Below are 15,657 nucleotides of genomic sequence, written 5' to 3'. Positions count from 1 at the left end.
CTCCGGGGAGACCTTGGAGGGGCCTTCCAGTACCCAAAGGGGGGGCCCTACAGGAAAGCTGGGGAGGGACTCTTTGTCAGGGAGAGGAGCGATAGGGCAAGGAGTAATGGTTTTAAACTCAAAGAGGGTAGACTTAGACTGGATAGTTGGAAGAGATTCTTTCCTGAGAGGGGGGTGAGGCACTGGAACGGGTTGCCAGGAGAAGTGGCGGATGCCCCGTCCCTGGAAGTGTTTAAGGCCAGGTTGGATGGGGCTTTGAGCAACGTGGTCTAGTGGAAGGTGTCCCTGCCCAGGGCGGGGGGGTTGGAATTAGGTGATCTTTAAGTAAGGTCCCTGCCAAGCCAAGCCATGCTATGATTCTATGATCGGAGCAACCGTTCTGTGGAGCTCGTTTCCCAGCCGTGCAGGGCCCGGCTTCCCTCCGCGGAGCCGCCCAGCCCGTTTTCGGGCGCCCACTTCCTCCCTCCCGGTCGGATCCCTCCGCGCCCCGAGGGCACGCGACCTCCCTGAGCGCCGATAAGCACCGGGTCGACGGGAGCGGAGCCGCCGAGAGGGCGGGGACAAGGGAAGAGGGCAGGCGAGGCAGCCAATCGAGGCGCGGGAGCGGTCGGCGGCGATCTGTCGGCCCAATGAGCGCCGCGGAGGGCCGGGCCGAGTGCGGGAAGGGAGGGGGCGTTGTACCGAGCGGGCGCCGTCATGGCCGACGGGATCGTTAGGGCGCAGGCCGCCTGGCCCGGCGGCGGCGCTGCCGCTGCAGCCGCTTTCGGAGAGGTCGCCTGCAAGGGCAAGGAGGTCCCCGCCAACGTTCTCCGTGAGGATGAGCGGTCGTGGGCGAGGAGGTAGCCGCGGCGTCGTCGTGCGAGTCTTCTCTTTCCTTCCTTCCCTCGGCCGCTCGCAGGCCCTCTGAAACGAGGGCCCGTCGCGGGTCCCGGGAGTGCGGCAGGGCGGGTGGTGGCCTTGCTGCGGGAGGGAGGGAGGCAGGGAGGGACGGACGGACGGACGGACGGTCGGTCGGTCGGTCGGTCGGGGTCTCTCCGGCTCGTGGCGCTCTCTACTGCAGCGCCTCTAAAACCCCGCGCTTCTTCGGTGCGCGTCCCGCCTGCCCCCGGGGTGCCACGGCGCGTACTGGGTCGCCGGCGCAGTCGGTCTCCTTGGGGGTTCGGACTGCCTGCGTATAGGCAGCGAGCATCGCAGTAGTGACCGTAATCAGTCATTTCTGCGTAGCAGAAACGCAGGTCTTGATGCGCCTCGTGACAGCGTTCTAGAGACGCCCCGGCTCGGCCGTGCTAGGCTTTGGTTATGGCACCACCCCCACCGCGCACGCGAGCGCACGCTCTCTCCAAAGTGGCTTGTGAAAGGGAAGAATTGCAGCTTTTCCTAGCTTTCTTAAACATCTAGAAGCCAGTCAATCCCGCAGGCTGCTGGTCCTCACTTGAGGCAGGGGGGGAACTTAGAACTGCTTTTGGAGTGTAGTTGGCTATAGCGAATGGTCTTGAATTTGCTTAGCTCGCTGTACCGAAGGCCTGTTTCACAGTTGAGCGATGTTATAGGGGGGAGAAGTGTGAGGAAGGCTCGTAATTCTCGATTGTCGCGCAGTGAAAGGCGATGGTGAGTAAGAAGTGCAAAGCATCTGTGGAATCGAGTCTTATCGGCGCTGTTTCAGTCGCATCTAAAATAAATCAAACTGCCGGAAGTCGCTAATCTGAAGTACTCGGCTGTCTCGTTGCCCCCGTCACCTTGCGTGCTGGATCCTGCTTCTGGTGCCGTATGCAGTTTCGGTCTGCTGGTGATTTGGGGAGTTCCCTCGCAATTAGTTGCGAGTCGATGGTTTCCTACAGATCGGTGGTATTCGTGTTTCGCAGGTGATACCTTGGCCTCGGTCTGGAGGTGTCTGACGTAGAGCCGGCCGTAACGGGCTAACTTGGAATGTTCTTTCCCCTGAGTACGTGGCGTTATCGAGGACGGAGAGTTTATACAGCCTCAGCCGGATTACTCCGGGTTCTTTGAAGATGCCTTCCTACCTCTGGCCGAGGCAATATTTGGACATAACTGAAGGACAGTTAGCAATTGTTTGCCGCTTGTGTGTTTTGCGTGTAGAAGGTAGAGAACTTTGCCTATTCAAAGATCGCTTAAGAAGAATCGCTGTTTTGTCGTGCGCGTTTGGGGTACCTGATAATCTGCTTCGGTAGGACGAGTTCGGTGGGGCATAGTGATTTGCTTAAGCTGTTGCCTTTCTCTGAAGCTGACTGCGTTGTAACTGTTTACTCTTCCTCCAGCGCCTTGCGTTCCGTGATAGTTCGCCTCAGGCTCCAGTGTTTTTTCCTAGTCCTTCCTGAGAAGGCAGTTGTCCGGTTATGTGAAGCAGAAGATTCTGGCGGACCCGTGAGTACTGTGGGAGCTTTCTTTTCGCTAGGCTGGCTGTACCTGTAACTAGTTTGTAACTTCCTAGACTCTTTCCCGTCCCCTCTTTTCCTCTGGATGTTGCGGAGGGGCGCACAGTAGGCTATTTTGGGTTTTCCGATGCTGTAGTCTTTTGCCTCTAGCTTGTAATGGAGTTGAGCTTTTTGACTAAGAGCGGCGATATAAAGCGATGCTGGTCTCCGGCTACGCGCTTGTAGTGCAAAAAGCAGTGTTGTTCCGAAGTACGGTCTGATGCCCGTTTTCACGGTTTCCAGACAGCGGCGGTGGTATGCAGAAGAGGGCTTGGGGTTTGGGCAGGTCAGAGGCGAGGAAAGGGAAAGCTGGTTGAGCGGCGCTGGGTGTTTGTTTCGCTGTTAGCTATGCAAGTCAAGTTCCAAGGCTTTGTGAGGCCACGCAAAAGAAAAGGCACCGTGAAGCTTTTATTTTCCGCCAGAGCGGCTTACGTTGCCCGAAGCTATGACGGGGGCTTTAACCCCCGAGACAAATTTAGCTTCTGTGACTGTTTTGTAGTCTGTTCCTGTCTAGAGGGTAATTCAAAGAGCAGCGGTTGAATCGTGAAGGATTAGCTAACCGTGTTCTGTGGATGGTTCTCCGCTCGCGTTCGTTCTGTGCGTCGTGGCACGTTATGTTAGGTAACGTTATTTCCTTTTTCCAGCTTCTTGGGCGTGTAATGGTTGTTGGCAAGAAGTTTGCTGCTAACCTGGACCTGACCAATGGATTCCGGATGGCTGTGAATGCCCACCCTCGGGCCCTTCGGGCTGTCGTGTACATCTACGTATTCTGGGTGGCGGTCAGTTGGGCCGGCCTCCTGGCTAAGGTTTTTGCACCGCAGGCGTCACTGCACGCGTACGGGTCGCCGCCGAGTAGGTTTCATATGTTGCCCGTCAATCTAGCCCCTGTTGACGTATGATTTTTTTGTTTTTTTTTTCCTGGACGGCTGTCTATGGAGGGTAATAAAGAGCTTTGAGCAGCACTTGCACAATAAAGATGGAGCATGGGGATATGACCTCTGTCTTGTGTGTCTTGCCGATGGAAATAGTTCTGCAAGTTAAAAGAATGTTTCGGTCTGTTGACAGTGTCGTGTAGATGGTGGTTTGCCCAGTCATTTGAAACGCGAAGATAGAAGCGCTCGGCGGTCCTGTGGGTCTCCATCTCCCTAAGACGATCTAGGATGTGCTGTGTGTTTGAGGCCTTGCTATCTTCCCCCTGCTCCCAAATAAAAGGGCGTGCTTTTATTGCGAAACAGCCGCATCGAGGACTGGCAGATGTAGAACCAGAGAAGAATAAGGTTGGAAGAAAGCTTCCAGGCATCGTCTGTTGTCTGCCCCTGTCCCGAGGAGGCAGAATAAACTCTGCCCGGTGTGATTTCTGACAGGTGCTTGTCAGCCTGTTCTTGACTACCGTAGGAGTTTTGCTACCGCTTTCTTTTCAGTCGTGGGTTTCGCAACTTCGAGAAGTAATTTCTCCCACAGACGCTTTTCAAAGCGTAGAAGGCTCTGGGATGCTTGAGTCGGCTTCTGAACGTTCAAGACTCGGCTGCCGTTCCCTTTATTTTTTTGTATGTATTTTTAGAGTCTTCTTTTTTTCTAAACGAAGTCCGTTGTTCAGGAACTAGAAGAAGGATTAGCTAAAGGCACCATAAGGCGTTTAAATGCGATCACCTCTCGTGCTTTGTTAGACCTCTGGCTTTGCTGTGCTCCTTGTTTAATTGCGGTTACGTTCAAGGCTTACTGGAGCGTGGGAGCGTTAAAATGCTATTAAATATTTTTAGTGTTTGAAACTTGCTAATGAAATGATTTTTGTGACTCCGTTCCTCACAAAGAAACTCGATTCCTTAGCAGGAGGAATGATCTTTGTTACTGGATCTGTTTGCGGGGTTAACGATTGCAGCTGTGAATGACTAAAGTCTTTTGAAGAAGCTGAATGATAAAAACCAAACCGAAACAAGAAACAGCCCTTGTTCTACTCGAAGTAATATAGAATTTGCCGTTTGCGGGGTCAGATGAAAATAGTTGTGGAAGTCAACTACTTGGGGGGGGGGGGGGGGAGGGGAGGGGAGGGGAGGGGAGGGGAGGGGAGGGGTGGGTGGAGGTGGAGATGCTGTTGCCCTTTCAGGGAAAGCTTCTTAAATTGGCACTTGATCAACTGTTCTGTTTCTGTATTTGTCCTTGGTCTCTTTCATTGGTCTGTTTTGTTGACGTAGAAGAGCCCATGGAACTGCTCAAAGAAACCTGTGCAAATGGACCTTGAGTAAGTATTTACGTGTTCAACTGTTCCCCAGTCCGTCTAGCTAATGCTATCAGCGCTTGTAGTCTTTCACAAAAGGTGTTTAATTCCTGAGAAAGTAGAGGAGGAAGACGATTGGTAATCTCTTTGCTTAATAGGCACTGTTAGACAACCGTAGAAGGCGAAGAAATTTGCCCCCGAGGCACCAATTTGACCCTTCCTTTAGCCTGTACGCTTTCAAAGAGCATATCATAGAACCATAGAATGGCCTGGGTTGAAAAGCACCTTAAAGATCATCTAGTTTCAACCCCCCTGCTCTGGGCAGCGTTGCCAACCACTAGAGCAGGCTGCCCAGAGCCGCGTCCAGCCTGGCCTTGAATGCCTCCAGGGATGGGGCATCCAGAACCTCTCTGGGCAACCCGTTCCAGTGCCTCACCACCCTCTGAGTGAAAAACTTTCTCCTAATATCTAAGCTAAATCTCCCCTGTCTTAGTTTAAAACCATTCCCCCTTGTCCTATCGCTATCAACACGTGTATTTTTACTCCTGTATATACAGATTCGTAGGGGTTGGAAGGGACCTCAAGAGATCGTCGGGTCCAACCCCCCTGCCAGAGCAGGTTCCCTAGAGCAGGCTGCCCAGGTAGGCGTCCAGACGGGCCTTGAATATCTCCGGAGAAGGAGACTCCACAACCTCCCCGGGCAGCCTGTTCCAGCGCTCCGTCACCCTCACCGTGAAGAAGTTCTTTCGCGTGTTGGTGCGGAACTTCCTGTGCTCCAGTTTTTGGCCGTTGCCCCTTGTCCTATCCCCACAAACCACTGAAAAGAGGGTGGCCAAGTCCCACTGTCTCCCACACTTAAGATATTTGTAATCATTGATAAGATCCCCTCTCAGTCTTCTCTTCTCAAGGCTGAACAGGCCCAGGTCTCTCAGTCTTTGCTCATAGGGGAGATGCTCCAGGCCCCGTATCATCTTTGTTGCCCTCCGCTGGACTCTTTCCAGGAGATCCCTGTCTCTCTTTTTGTACTGGGGAGCCCGGAACCGGACACGGTACTCCAGGCGAGGCCTGCCCAGGGCAGAGTAGAGGGGGAGGATCACCTCCCTTGACCTGCTGGCCACGCTCCTTTTAACGCACGCCAGGATCCCATTGGCCTTCTTGGCCACCAGGGCACGCCGCTGGCTCATGGTCAACCTGTCGTCCACCAGGACCCCCGGGTCCTTCTCCGCAGCGCTCCTCTCCAGCAGGTCATCCCCCAGCCTGTACTGATACACGCGGTTGTTCCTTCCCAGGTGCAGGACTCTACGCTTGCTCTTGTTAAACTTCATTTGGCTTCTTCCTGCCCAGCTCTCCAGCCCGCCCAGGTCTCGCTGAATGGCAGCACAGCCTTCTGGCGTGTCGGCCACTCCTCCCAGCTTTGTATCATCGGCGTACTTGCTGAGGCTGGACACTATTCCCTCGTCAAGGTCGGCGATGAAGATGTTGAACAAGACCGGACCCAGCACCGACCCCTGGGGAACACCGCTAGTCACAGGGCTGCAGCCGGACTCTGCGCCGCCGATCACCACCCTCTGAGCTCGGCCGGTCAGCCAGGTCTCAACCCACCTTACCGTCCACTCGTCTATCCCACGCTTTCTCAGCTTTGCTAGCAGGACGTCGTGGGAGACAGTATCGGAAGCCTTGCTAAAGTCAAGGTAGATGACATCCACTGCTCTCCCTCCATCAACGCAGCTGGTGATGCCATCATAGAAGGCAACGAGGTCGGTCGAGCACGATTTCCCCTTGGTGAATCCATGCTGACTACTCCTCATAACCTCCTTCTCTTCCAATGGCTTGGAGATGGCATCCAGAACAAGCTGTTCCAACACCTTTCCAGCTGTTCCAACACCTTTCCAGGGACGGAGGTGAGACTGACCTTTCCAAGAGCTCCACATCCTTCTTGTGCTGGGGGCCCCAGGCCTGCACGCAGTATTCCAGGTGGGGTCTCCCAAGAGCAGGGTAGAGGGGGATAATCACCTCCCTCTCCCTGCTGGCCACCCCTTTGTTAATGCAGCCCAGGACACAGTTGGCCTTCCGGGCTGCAAGCGCGCGCTGCTGGCTCGTGTCCAGCTTCTCGTCCATCAGGACCCCCAAGTCCTTCTCCGCAGGGCTGCTCTCAAGTTCTTCTTCTCCCAGTCTATAGAAATACCTGGGATTGCCCCAGCCCAAGGTCAACGCCTTGCACTTGGCCTTGTTGAACCTCATTAGGTTCTCATGGGCCCACTTCTCCGGCCTGTCCAGGTCCCTCCGGACGGCATCCCTTCCCTCTGTTGTATCGACTGCACCGCTCAGCTTGGTGTCATCTGCAAACTTGCTCGATTCCGTCGTCTGTGTCATTGCTAAAGATGTTGAAGAGCACCGGTCCCGAGGCCGACCCCTGAGGGACACCGCTTGTGACCGGCCTCCACCCAGACATAGAGCCGTTGACCACAACCCTTTGGCTGCGACCAGCCAACCAATTCTTTATCCGCCCAGCAGTCCATCCTTCAAATCCATACCTCTCCAATTTAGAGAGAAGAATGTGGTGAGGGACCATATCAAAGGCTTTGCTCAGTCCAGGTGGCATATCCTATCCCAGGACTGGTTTCAGCCGTAAACAACAAACAGTTACGAGGAGAGGTGTAGCTCTGTAAATATTTTTGTTGCCTTGGGTGAATTGGTGTCTGGTCGCACTGAGTGGCCCGCGTGGTAGCTGGGAGATGGCCGACGGGGAGGACTGAGATGTTAAAGCTGCCTGTGGTTGCCTGCCCCCAGCCCCAGCCCCAGCCCCGTCCCCGTGTGCCATCCCGATGGCAGTAGCGGCTGGAACCTCAAACTAAAGCGAGCGTATTCTGATGTCGTTACCCTCCAAGCCTGTCAGAGAGGCAGAAGCGCTGTGGCCTACTCAGGCAGGAACCGCGCGTGTGGGGACGGCCACGTCCCTGCCGCCGTGTCGGGCCAGTTTGAGCTCCGCTCTCCCTGGGGCTGCTGCAGGGCACCGCGGACCACGCTTGGGCAGCCTTGGGGGGCACTGCCTATTTTTCCAGAAGCCTCCTCCCCAGCTGAGCACAAACCCAGTTGTGATGTGCCAGGGCTGAGCACAGGCTTTGTATTCCTCCCCGCCACCCCGTGCGCGGGAGGTGCAGCTTTCCCCCTTAGAAACACCAGCAGTTGAAGTGGGGCTCTCAGGGAAGGTTGTGGAGCAACTTCTGAAAAGGTAAGGCCTGCCCTGGCAAAAGCGGGGATCTGCCTGCGGGGAGCAGCGCCCAAAAGCCACCAGCGTGTTTGGGGTGGAGCTGATAGGGTCATAAATAATAGTTGGGGCTACGAGCGCGAGGTCCCGCATTTGGTCCGGGGCAATCCTAAGCACGAATCCAGGCTGGGCGGAGAATGGATGGAGAGCAGCTCTGAGGAGAAGGGCCTGGGGGCGTTGGTTGATGAGAAGCTCGTCAACCGGAGCCGGCAATGCAATGGACGCTTGCAGCCCGGAAAGCCACCCGTATCCTGGGCCGCATCAAAAGGAGGGCGGCCGGCAAGTCGAGGGAGGTGATTCTCCCTCTCTGCTGCTGTGCTCTTGTGAGGCCCCACCTAGAGTAAGTACTGTGTTCAGCTCTGGGGCCCCCAGCACAAGAAGGACGGGGACGTACTAGAACGCGTCCAGAGGAGGGCCACGAAGATGACCAGGGGGCTGGGGCACCTCTCCCAGGAAGGCAGGCTGAGGGAGTTGGGGTGGTTCAGCCTGGAGAGAGAAGAGAAGGCTCCGGGGAGACCTTGGAGGGGCCTTCCAGTACCCAAAGGGGGGGCCCTACAGGAAAGCTGGGGAGGGACTCTTTGTCAGGGAGAGGAGCGATAGGGCAAGGAGTAATGGTTTTAAACTCAAAGAGGGTAGACTTAGACTGGATAGTTGGAAGAGATTCTTTCCTGAGAGGGGGGTGAGGCACTGGAACGGGTTGCCAGGAGAAGTGGCGGATGCCCCGTCCCTGGAAGTGTTTAAGGCCAGGTTGGATGGGGCTTTGAGCAACGTGGTCTAGTGGAAGGTGTCCCTGCCCAGGGCGGGGGGGTTGGAATTAGGTGATCTTTAAGTAAGGTCCCTGCCAAGCCAAGCCATGCTATGATTCTATGATCGGAGCAACCGTTCTGTGGAGCTCGTTTCCCAGCCGTGCAGGGCCCGGCTTCCCTCCGCGGAGCCGCCCAGCCCGTTTTCGGGCGCCCACTTCCTCCCTCCCGGTCGGATCCCTCCGCGCCCCGAGGGCACGCGACCTCCCTGAGCGCCGATAAGCACCGGGTCGACGGGAGCGGAGCCGCCGAGAGGGCGGGGACAAGGGAAGAGGGCAGGCGAGGCAGCCAATCGAGGCGCGGGAGCGGTCGGCGGCGATCTGTCGGCCCAATGAGCGCCGCGGAGGGCCGGGCCGAGTGCGGGAAGGGAGGGGGCGTTGTACCGAGCGGGCGCCGTCATGGCCGACGGGATCGTTAGGGCGCAGGCCGCCTGGCCCGGCGGCGGCGCTGCCGCTGCAGCCGCTTTCGGAGAGGTCGCCTGCAAGGGCAAGGAGGTCCCCGCCAACGTTCTCCGTGAGGATGAGCGGTCGTGGGCGAGGAGGTAGCCGCGGCGTCGTCGTGCGAGTCTTCTCTTTCCTTCCTTCCCTCGGCCGCTCGCAGGCCCTCTGAAACGAGGGCCCGTCGCGGGTCCCGGGAGTGCGGCAGGGCGGGTGGTGGCCTTGCTGCGGGAGGGAGGGAGGGAGGCAGGGAGGGAGGGACGGTCGGTCGGTCGGTCGGTCGGTCGGTCGGTCGGGGTCTCTCCGGCTCGTGGCGCTCTCTACTGCAGCGCCTCTAAAACCCCGCGCTTCTTCGGTGCGCGTCCCGCCTGCCCCCGGGGTGCCACGGCGCGTACTGGGTCGCCGGCGCAGTCGGTCTCCTTGGGGGTTCGGACTGCCTGCGTATAGGCAGCGAGCATCGCAGTAGTGACCGTAATCAGTCATTTCTGCGTAGCAGAAACGCAGGTCTTGATGCGCCTCGTGACAGCGTTCTAGAGACGCCCCGGCTCGGCCGTGCTAGGCTTTGGTTATGGCACCACCCCCACCGCGCACGCGAGCGCACGCTCTCTCCAAAGTGGCTTGTGAAAGGGAAGAATTGCAGCTTTTCCTAGCTTTCTTAAACATCTAGAAGCCAGTCAATCCCGCAGGCTGCTGGTCCTCACTTGAGGCAGGGGGGGAACTTAGAACTGCTTTTGGAGTGTAGTTGGCTATAGCGAATGGTCTTGAATTTGCTTAGCTCGCTGTACCGAAGGCCTGTTTCACAGTTGAGCGATGTTATAGGGGGGAGAAGTGTGAGGAAGGCTCGTAATTCTCGATTGTCGCGCAGTGAAAGGCGATGGTGAGTAAGAAGTGCAAAGCATCTGTGGAATCGAGTCTTATCGGCGCTGTTTCAGTCGCATCTAAAATAAATCAAACTGCCGGAAGTCGCTAATCTGAAGTACTCGGCTGTCTCGTTGCCCCCGTCACCTTGCGTGCTGGATCCTGCTTCTGGTGCCGTATGCAGTTTCGGTCTGCTGGTGATTTGGGGAGTTCCCTCGCAATTAGTTGCGAGTCGATGGTTTCCTACAGATCGGTGGTATTCGTGTTTCGCAGGTGATACCTTGGCCTCGGTCTGGAGGTGTCTGACGTAGAGCCGGCCGTAACGGGCTAACTTGGAATGTTCTTTCCCCTGAGTACGTGGCGTTATCGAGGACGGAGAGTTTATACAGCCTCAGCCGGATTACTCCGGGTTCTTTGAAGATGCCTTCCTACCTCTGGCCGAGGCAATATTTGGACATAACTGAAGGACAGTTAGCAATTGTTTGCCGCTTGTGTGTTTTGCGTGTAGAAGGTAGAGAACTTTGCCTATTCAAAGATCGCTTAAGAAGAATCGCTGTTTTGTCGTGCGCGTTTGGGGTACCTGATAATCTGCTTCGGTAGGACGAGTTCGGTGGGGCATAGTGATTTGCTTAAGCTGTTGCCTTTCTCTGAAGCTGACTGCGTTGTAACTGTTTACTCTTCCTCCAGCGCCTTGCGTTCCGTGATAGTTCGCCTCAGGCTCCAGTGTTTTTTCCTAGTCCTTCCTGAGAAGGCAGTTGTCCGGTTATGTGAAGCAGAAGATTCTGGCGGACCCGTGAGTACTGTGGGAGCTTTCTTTTCGCTAGGCTGGCTGTACCTGTAACTAGTTTGTAACTTCCTAGACTCTTTCCCGTCCCCTCTTTTCCTCTGGATGTTGCGGAGGGGCGCACAGTAGGCTATTTTGGGTTTTCCGATGCTGTAGTCTTTTGCCTCTAGCTTGTAATGGAGTTGAGCTTTTTGACTAAGAGCGGCGATATAAAGCGATGCTGGTCTCCGGCTACGCGCTTGTAGTGCAAAAAGCAGTGTTGTTCCGAAGTACGGTCTGATGCCCGTTTTCACGGTTTCCAGACAGCGGCGGTGGTATGCAGAAGAGGGCTTGGGGTTTGGGCAGGTCAGAGGCGAGGAAAGGGAAAGCTGGTTGAGCGGCGCTGGGTGTTTGTTTCGCTGTTAGCTATGCAAGTCAAGTTCCAAGGCTTTGTGAGGCCACGCAAAAGAAAAGGCACCGTGAAGCTTTTATTTTCCGCCAGAGCGGCTTACGTTGCCCGAAGCTATGACGGGGGCTTTAACCCCCGAGACAAATTTAGCTTCTGTGACTGTTTTGTAGTCTGTTCCCGTCTAGAGGGTAATTCAAAGAGCAGCGGTTGAATCGTGAAGGATTAGCTAACCGTGTTCTGTGGATGGTTCTCCGCTCGCGTTCGTTCTGTGCGTCGTGGCACGTTATGTTAGGTAACGTTATTTCCTTTTTCCAGCTTCTTGGGCGTGTAATGGTTGTTGGCAAGAAGTTTGCTGCTAACCTGGACCTGACCAATGGATTCCGGATGGCTGTGAATGCCCACCCTCGGGCCCTTCGGGCTGTCGTGTACATCTACGTATTCTGGGTGGCGGTCAGTTGGGCCGGCCTCCTGGCTAAGGTTTTTGCACCGCAGGCGTCACTGCACGCGTACGGGTCGCCGCCGAGTAGGTTTCATATGTTGCCCGTCAATCTAGCCCCTGTTGATGTATGATTTTTTTGGTTTTTTTTTCCTGGACGGCTGTCTATGGAGGGTAATAAAGAGCTTTGAGCAGCACTTGCACAATAAAGATGGAGCATGGGGATATGACCTCTGTCTTGTGTGTCTTGCCGATGGAAATAGTTCTGCAAGTTAAAAGAATGTTTCGGTCTGTTGACAGTGTCGTGTAGATGGTGGTTTGCCCAGTCATTTGAAACGCGAAGATAGAAGCGCTCGGCGGTCCTGTGGGTCTCCATCTCCCTAAGACGATCTAGGATGTGCTGTGTGTTTGAGGCCTTGCTATCTTCCCCCTGCTCCCAAATAAAAGGGCGTGCTTTTATTGCGAAACAGCCGCATCGAGGACTGGCAGATGTAGAACCAGAGAAGAATAAGGTTGGAAGAAAGCTTCCAGGCATCGTCTGTTGTCTGCCCCTGTCCCGAGGAGGCAGAATAAACTCTACCCGGTGTGATTTCTGACAGGTGCTTGTCAGCCTGTTCTTGACTACCGTAGGAGTTTTGCTACCGCTTTCTTTTCAGTCGTGGGTTTCGCAACTTCGAGAAGTAATTTCTCCCACAGACGCTTTTCAAAGCGTAGAAGGCTCTGGGATGCTTGAGTCGGCTTCTGAACGTTCAAGACTCGGCTGCCGTTCCCTTTATTTTTTTGTATGTATTTTTAGAGTCTTTTTTTTTCCTAAACGAAGTCCGTTGTTCAGGAACTAGAAGAAGGATTAGCTAAAGGCACCATAAGGCGTTTAAATGCGATCACCTCTCGTGCTTTGTTAGACCTCTGGCTTTGCTGTGCTCCTTGTTTAATTGCGGTTACGTTCAAGGCTTACTGGAGCGTGGGAGCGTTAAAATGCTATTAAATATTTTTAGTGTTTGAAACTTGCTAATGAAATGATTTTTGTGACTCCGTTCCTCACAAAGAAACTCGATTCCTTAGCAGGAGGAATGATCTTTGTTACTGGATCTGTTTGCGGGGTTAACGATTGCAGCTGTGAATGACTAAAGTCTTTTGAAGAAGCTGAATGATAAAAACCAAACCGAAACAAGAAACAGCCCTTGTTCTACTCGAAGTAATATAGAATTTGCCGTTTGCGGGGTCAGATGAAAATAGTTGTGGAAGTCAACTACTTGGGGGGGGGGAGGGGAGGGGAGGGGAGGGGAGGGGTGGGTGGAGGTGGAGATGCTGTTGCCCTTTCAGGGAAAGCTTCTTAAATTGGCACTTGATCAACTGTTCTGTTTCTGTATTTGTCCTTGGTCTCTTTCATTGGTCTGTTTTGTTGACGTAGAAGAGCCCATGGAACTGCTCAAAGAAACCTGTGCAAATGGACCTTGAGTAAGTATTTACGTGTTCAACTGTTCCCCAGTCGGTCTAGCTAGGTCTAGCTAATGCTATCAGCGCTTGTAGTCTTTCACAAAAGGTGTTTAATTCCTGAGAAAGTAGAGGAGGAAGACGATTGGTAATCTCTTTGCTTAATAGGCACTGTTAGACAACCGTAGAAGGCGAAGAAATTTGCCCCCGAGGCACCAATTTGACCCTTCCTTTAGCCTGTACGCTTTCAAAGAGCATATCATAGAACCATAGAATGGCCTGGGTTGAAAAGCACCTTAAAGATCATCTAGTTTCAACCCCCCTGCTCTGGGCAGCGTTGCCAACCACTAGAGCAGGCTGCCCAGAGCCGCGTCCAGCCTGGCCTTGAATGCCTCCAGGGATGGGGCATCCAGAACCTCTCTGGGCAACCCGTTCCAGTGCCTCACCGCCCTCTGAGTGAAAAACTTTCTCCTAATATCTAAGCTAAATCTCCCCTGTCTTAGTTTAAAACCATTCCCCCTTGTCCTATCGCTATCAACACGTGTATTTTTACTCCTGTATATACGGATTCGTAGGGGTTGGAAGGGACCTCAAGAGATCGTCGGGTCCAACCCCCCTGCCAGAGCAGGTTCCCTAGAGCAGGCTGCCCAGGTAGGCGTCCAGACGGGCCTTGAATATCTCCGGAGAAGGAGACTCCACAACCTCCCCGGGCAGCCTGTTCCAGCGCTCCGTCACCCTCACCATGAAGAAGTTCTTTCGCATGTTGGTGCGGAACTTCCTGTGCTCCAGTTTTTGGCCGTTGCCCCTTGTCCTATCCCCACAAACCACTGAAAAGAGGGTGGCCAAGTCCCACTGTCTCCCACACTTAAGATATTTGTAATCATTGATAAGATCCCCTCTCAGTCTTCTCTTCTCAAGGCTGAACAGGCCCAGGTCTCTCAGTCTTTGCTCATAGGGGAGATGCTCCAGGCCCCGTATCATCTTTGTTGCCCTCCGCTGGACTCTTTCCAGGAGATCCCTGTCTCTCTTTTTGTACTGGGGAGCCCAGAACCGGACACGGTACTCCAGGCGAGGCCTGCCCAAGGCAGAGTAGAGGGGGAGGATCACCTCCCTTGACCTGCTGGCCACGCTCCTTTTAACGCACGCCAGGATCCCGTTGGCCTTCTTGGCCACCAGGGCACGCCGCTGGCTCATGGTCAACCTGTCGTCCACCAGGACCCCCGGGTCCTTCTCCGCAGCGCTCCTCTCCAGCAGGTCATCCCCCAGCCTGTACTGATACACGCGGTTGTTCCTTCCCAGGTGCAGGACTCTACGCTTGCTCTTGTTAAACTTCATTTGGCTTCTTCCTGCCCAGCTCTCCAGCCCGCCCAGGTCTCGCTGAATGGCAGCACAGCCTTCTGGCGTGTCGGCCACTCCTCCCAGCTTTGTATCATCGGCGTACTTGCTGAGGCTGGACACTATTCCCTCGTCAAGGTCGGCGATGAAGATGTTGAACAAGACCGGACCCAGCACCGACCCCTGGGGAACACCGCTAGTCACAGGGCTGCAGCCGGACTCTGCGCCGCCGATCACCACCCTCTGAGCTCGGCCGGTCAGCCAGGTCTCAACCCACCTTACCGTCCACTCGTCTATCCCACGCTTTCTCAGCTTTGCTAGCAGGACGTCGTGGGAGACAGTATCGGAAGCCTTGCTAAAGTCAAGGTAGATGACATCCACTGCTCTCCCTCCATCAACGCAGCTGGTGATGCCATCATAGAAGGCAACGAGGTCGGTCGAGCACGATTTCCCCTCGGTGAATCCATGCTGACTACTCCTCATAACCTCCTTCTCTTCCAATGGCTTGGAGATGGCATCCAGAACAAGCTGTTCCAACACCTTTCCAGCTGTTCCAACACCTTTCCAGGGACGGAGGGGAGACTGACCTTTCCAAGAGCTCCACATCCTTCTTGTGCTGGGGGCCCCAGGCCTGCACGCAGTATTCCAGGTGGGGTCTCCCAAGAGCAGGGTAGAGGGGGATAATCACCTCCCTCTCCCTGCTGGCCACCCCTTTTTTAATGCGGCCCAGGACACAGTTGGCCTTCCGGGCTGCAAGCGCGCGCTGCTGGCTCGTGTCCAGCTTCTCGTCCATCAGGACCCCCAAGTCCTTCTCCGCAGGGCTGCTCTCAAGTTCTTCTTCTCCCAGTCTATAGAAATACCTGGGATTGCCCCAGCCCAAGGTCAACGCCTTGCACTTGGCCTTGTTGAACCTCATTAGGTTCTCATGGGCCCACTTCTCCGGCCTGTCCAGGTCCCTCCGGACGGCATCCCTTCCCTCTGTTGTATCGACTGCACCGCTCAGCTTGGTGTCATCTGCAAACTTGCTCGATTCCGTCGTCTGTGTCATTGCTAAAGATGTTGAAGAGCACCGGTCCCGAGGCCGACCCCTGAGGGACACCGCTTGTGACCGGCCTCCACCCAGACATAGAGCCGTTGACCACAACCCTTTGGCTGCGACCAGCCAACCAATTCTTTATCCGCCCAGCAGTCCATCCTTCAAATCCATACCTCTCCAATTTAGAGAGAAGAATGTGGTGAGGGACCGTATCAAAGGCTTTGCTCAGTC

The 15,657-nt window shown here is 55.0% G+C and overlaps 2 protein-coding genes across 2 annotated transcripts; both read left to right on the top strand.

The window, feature by feature from the left end:
- The first annotated feature begins 656 nt into the window (after positions 1-656).
- Positions 657-4,201, top strand: LOC310888882 (adenosine 5'-monophosphoramidase HINT1-like). The gene is made up of 3 exons (XM_083852502.1): positions 657-839; positions 2,277-2,382; positions 3,077-4,201. Exons 1-3 carry the CDS (start codon positions 697-699, stop codon positions 3,329-3,331), a joined length of 504 nt encoding a protein of 167 aa, XP_083708628.1. The 5' UTR covers positions 657-696; the 3' UTR covers positions 3,332-4,201.
- A 4,875-nt stretch (positions 4,202-9,076) lies between these two features.
- LOC310888883 (adenosine 5'-monophosphoramidase HINT1-like) lies at positions 9,077-11,872 on the top strand. The gene is made up of 3 exons (XM_083852503.1): positions 9,077-9,259; positions 10,701-10,806; positions 11,501-11,872. Exons 1-3 carry the CDS (start codon positions 9,117-9,119, stop codon positions 11,753-11,755), a joined length of 504 nt encoding a protein of 167 aa, XP_083708629.1. The 5' UTR covers positions 9,077-9,116; the 3' UTR covers positions 11,756-11,872.
- Positions 11,873-15,657: the final 3,785 nt, after the last annotated feature.

This window comes from Anser anser, assembly GCF_964211835.1.
Source record: "Anser anser genome assembly, contig: SUPER_W_unloc_2, whole genome shotgun sequence".
NCBI lineage: Eukaryota > Metazoa > Chordata > Aves > Anseriformes > Anatidae > Anser > Anser anser.
The sequence above is the reverse complement of the archived record's forward strand: the minus strand, read 5'-3'. Positions and strand labels throughout refer to the sequence as shown.

Coding starts and splice junctions, on each gene's coding strand:
- LOC310888882 (XM_083852502.1), top strand. CDS start 697: ATGGCCGACGGGATCGTTAGGGCGCAGGCCGCCTGGCCCGGCGGCGGC. Junction 840..2,276: donor GAGCGGTCGTGGGCGAGGAG/GTAGCCGCGGCG, acceptor CTCTTCCTCCAG/CGCCTTGCGTTCCGTGATAG. Junction 2,383..3,076: donor CAGAAGATTCTGGCGGACCC/GTGAGTACTGTG, acceptor TCCTTTTTCCAG/CTTCTTGGGCGTGTAATGGT.
- LOC310888883 (XM_083852503.1), top strand. CDS start 9,117: ATGGCCGACGGGATCGTTAGGGCGCAGGCCGCCTGGCCCGGCGGCGGC. Junction 9,260..10,700: donor GAGCGGTCGTGGGCGAGGAG/GTAGCCGCGGCG, acceptor CTCTTCCTCCAG/CGCCTTGCGTTCCGTGATAG. Junction 10,807..11,500: donor CAGAAGATTCTGGCGGACCC/GTGAGTACTGTG, acceptor TCCTTTTTCCAG/CTTCTTGGGCGTGTAATGGT.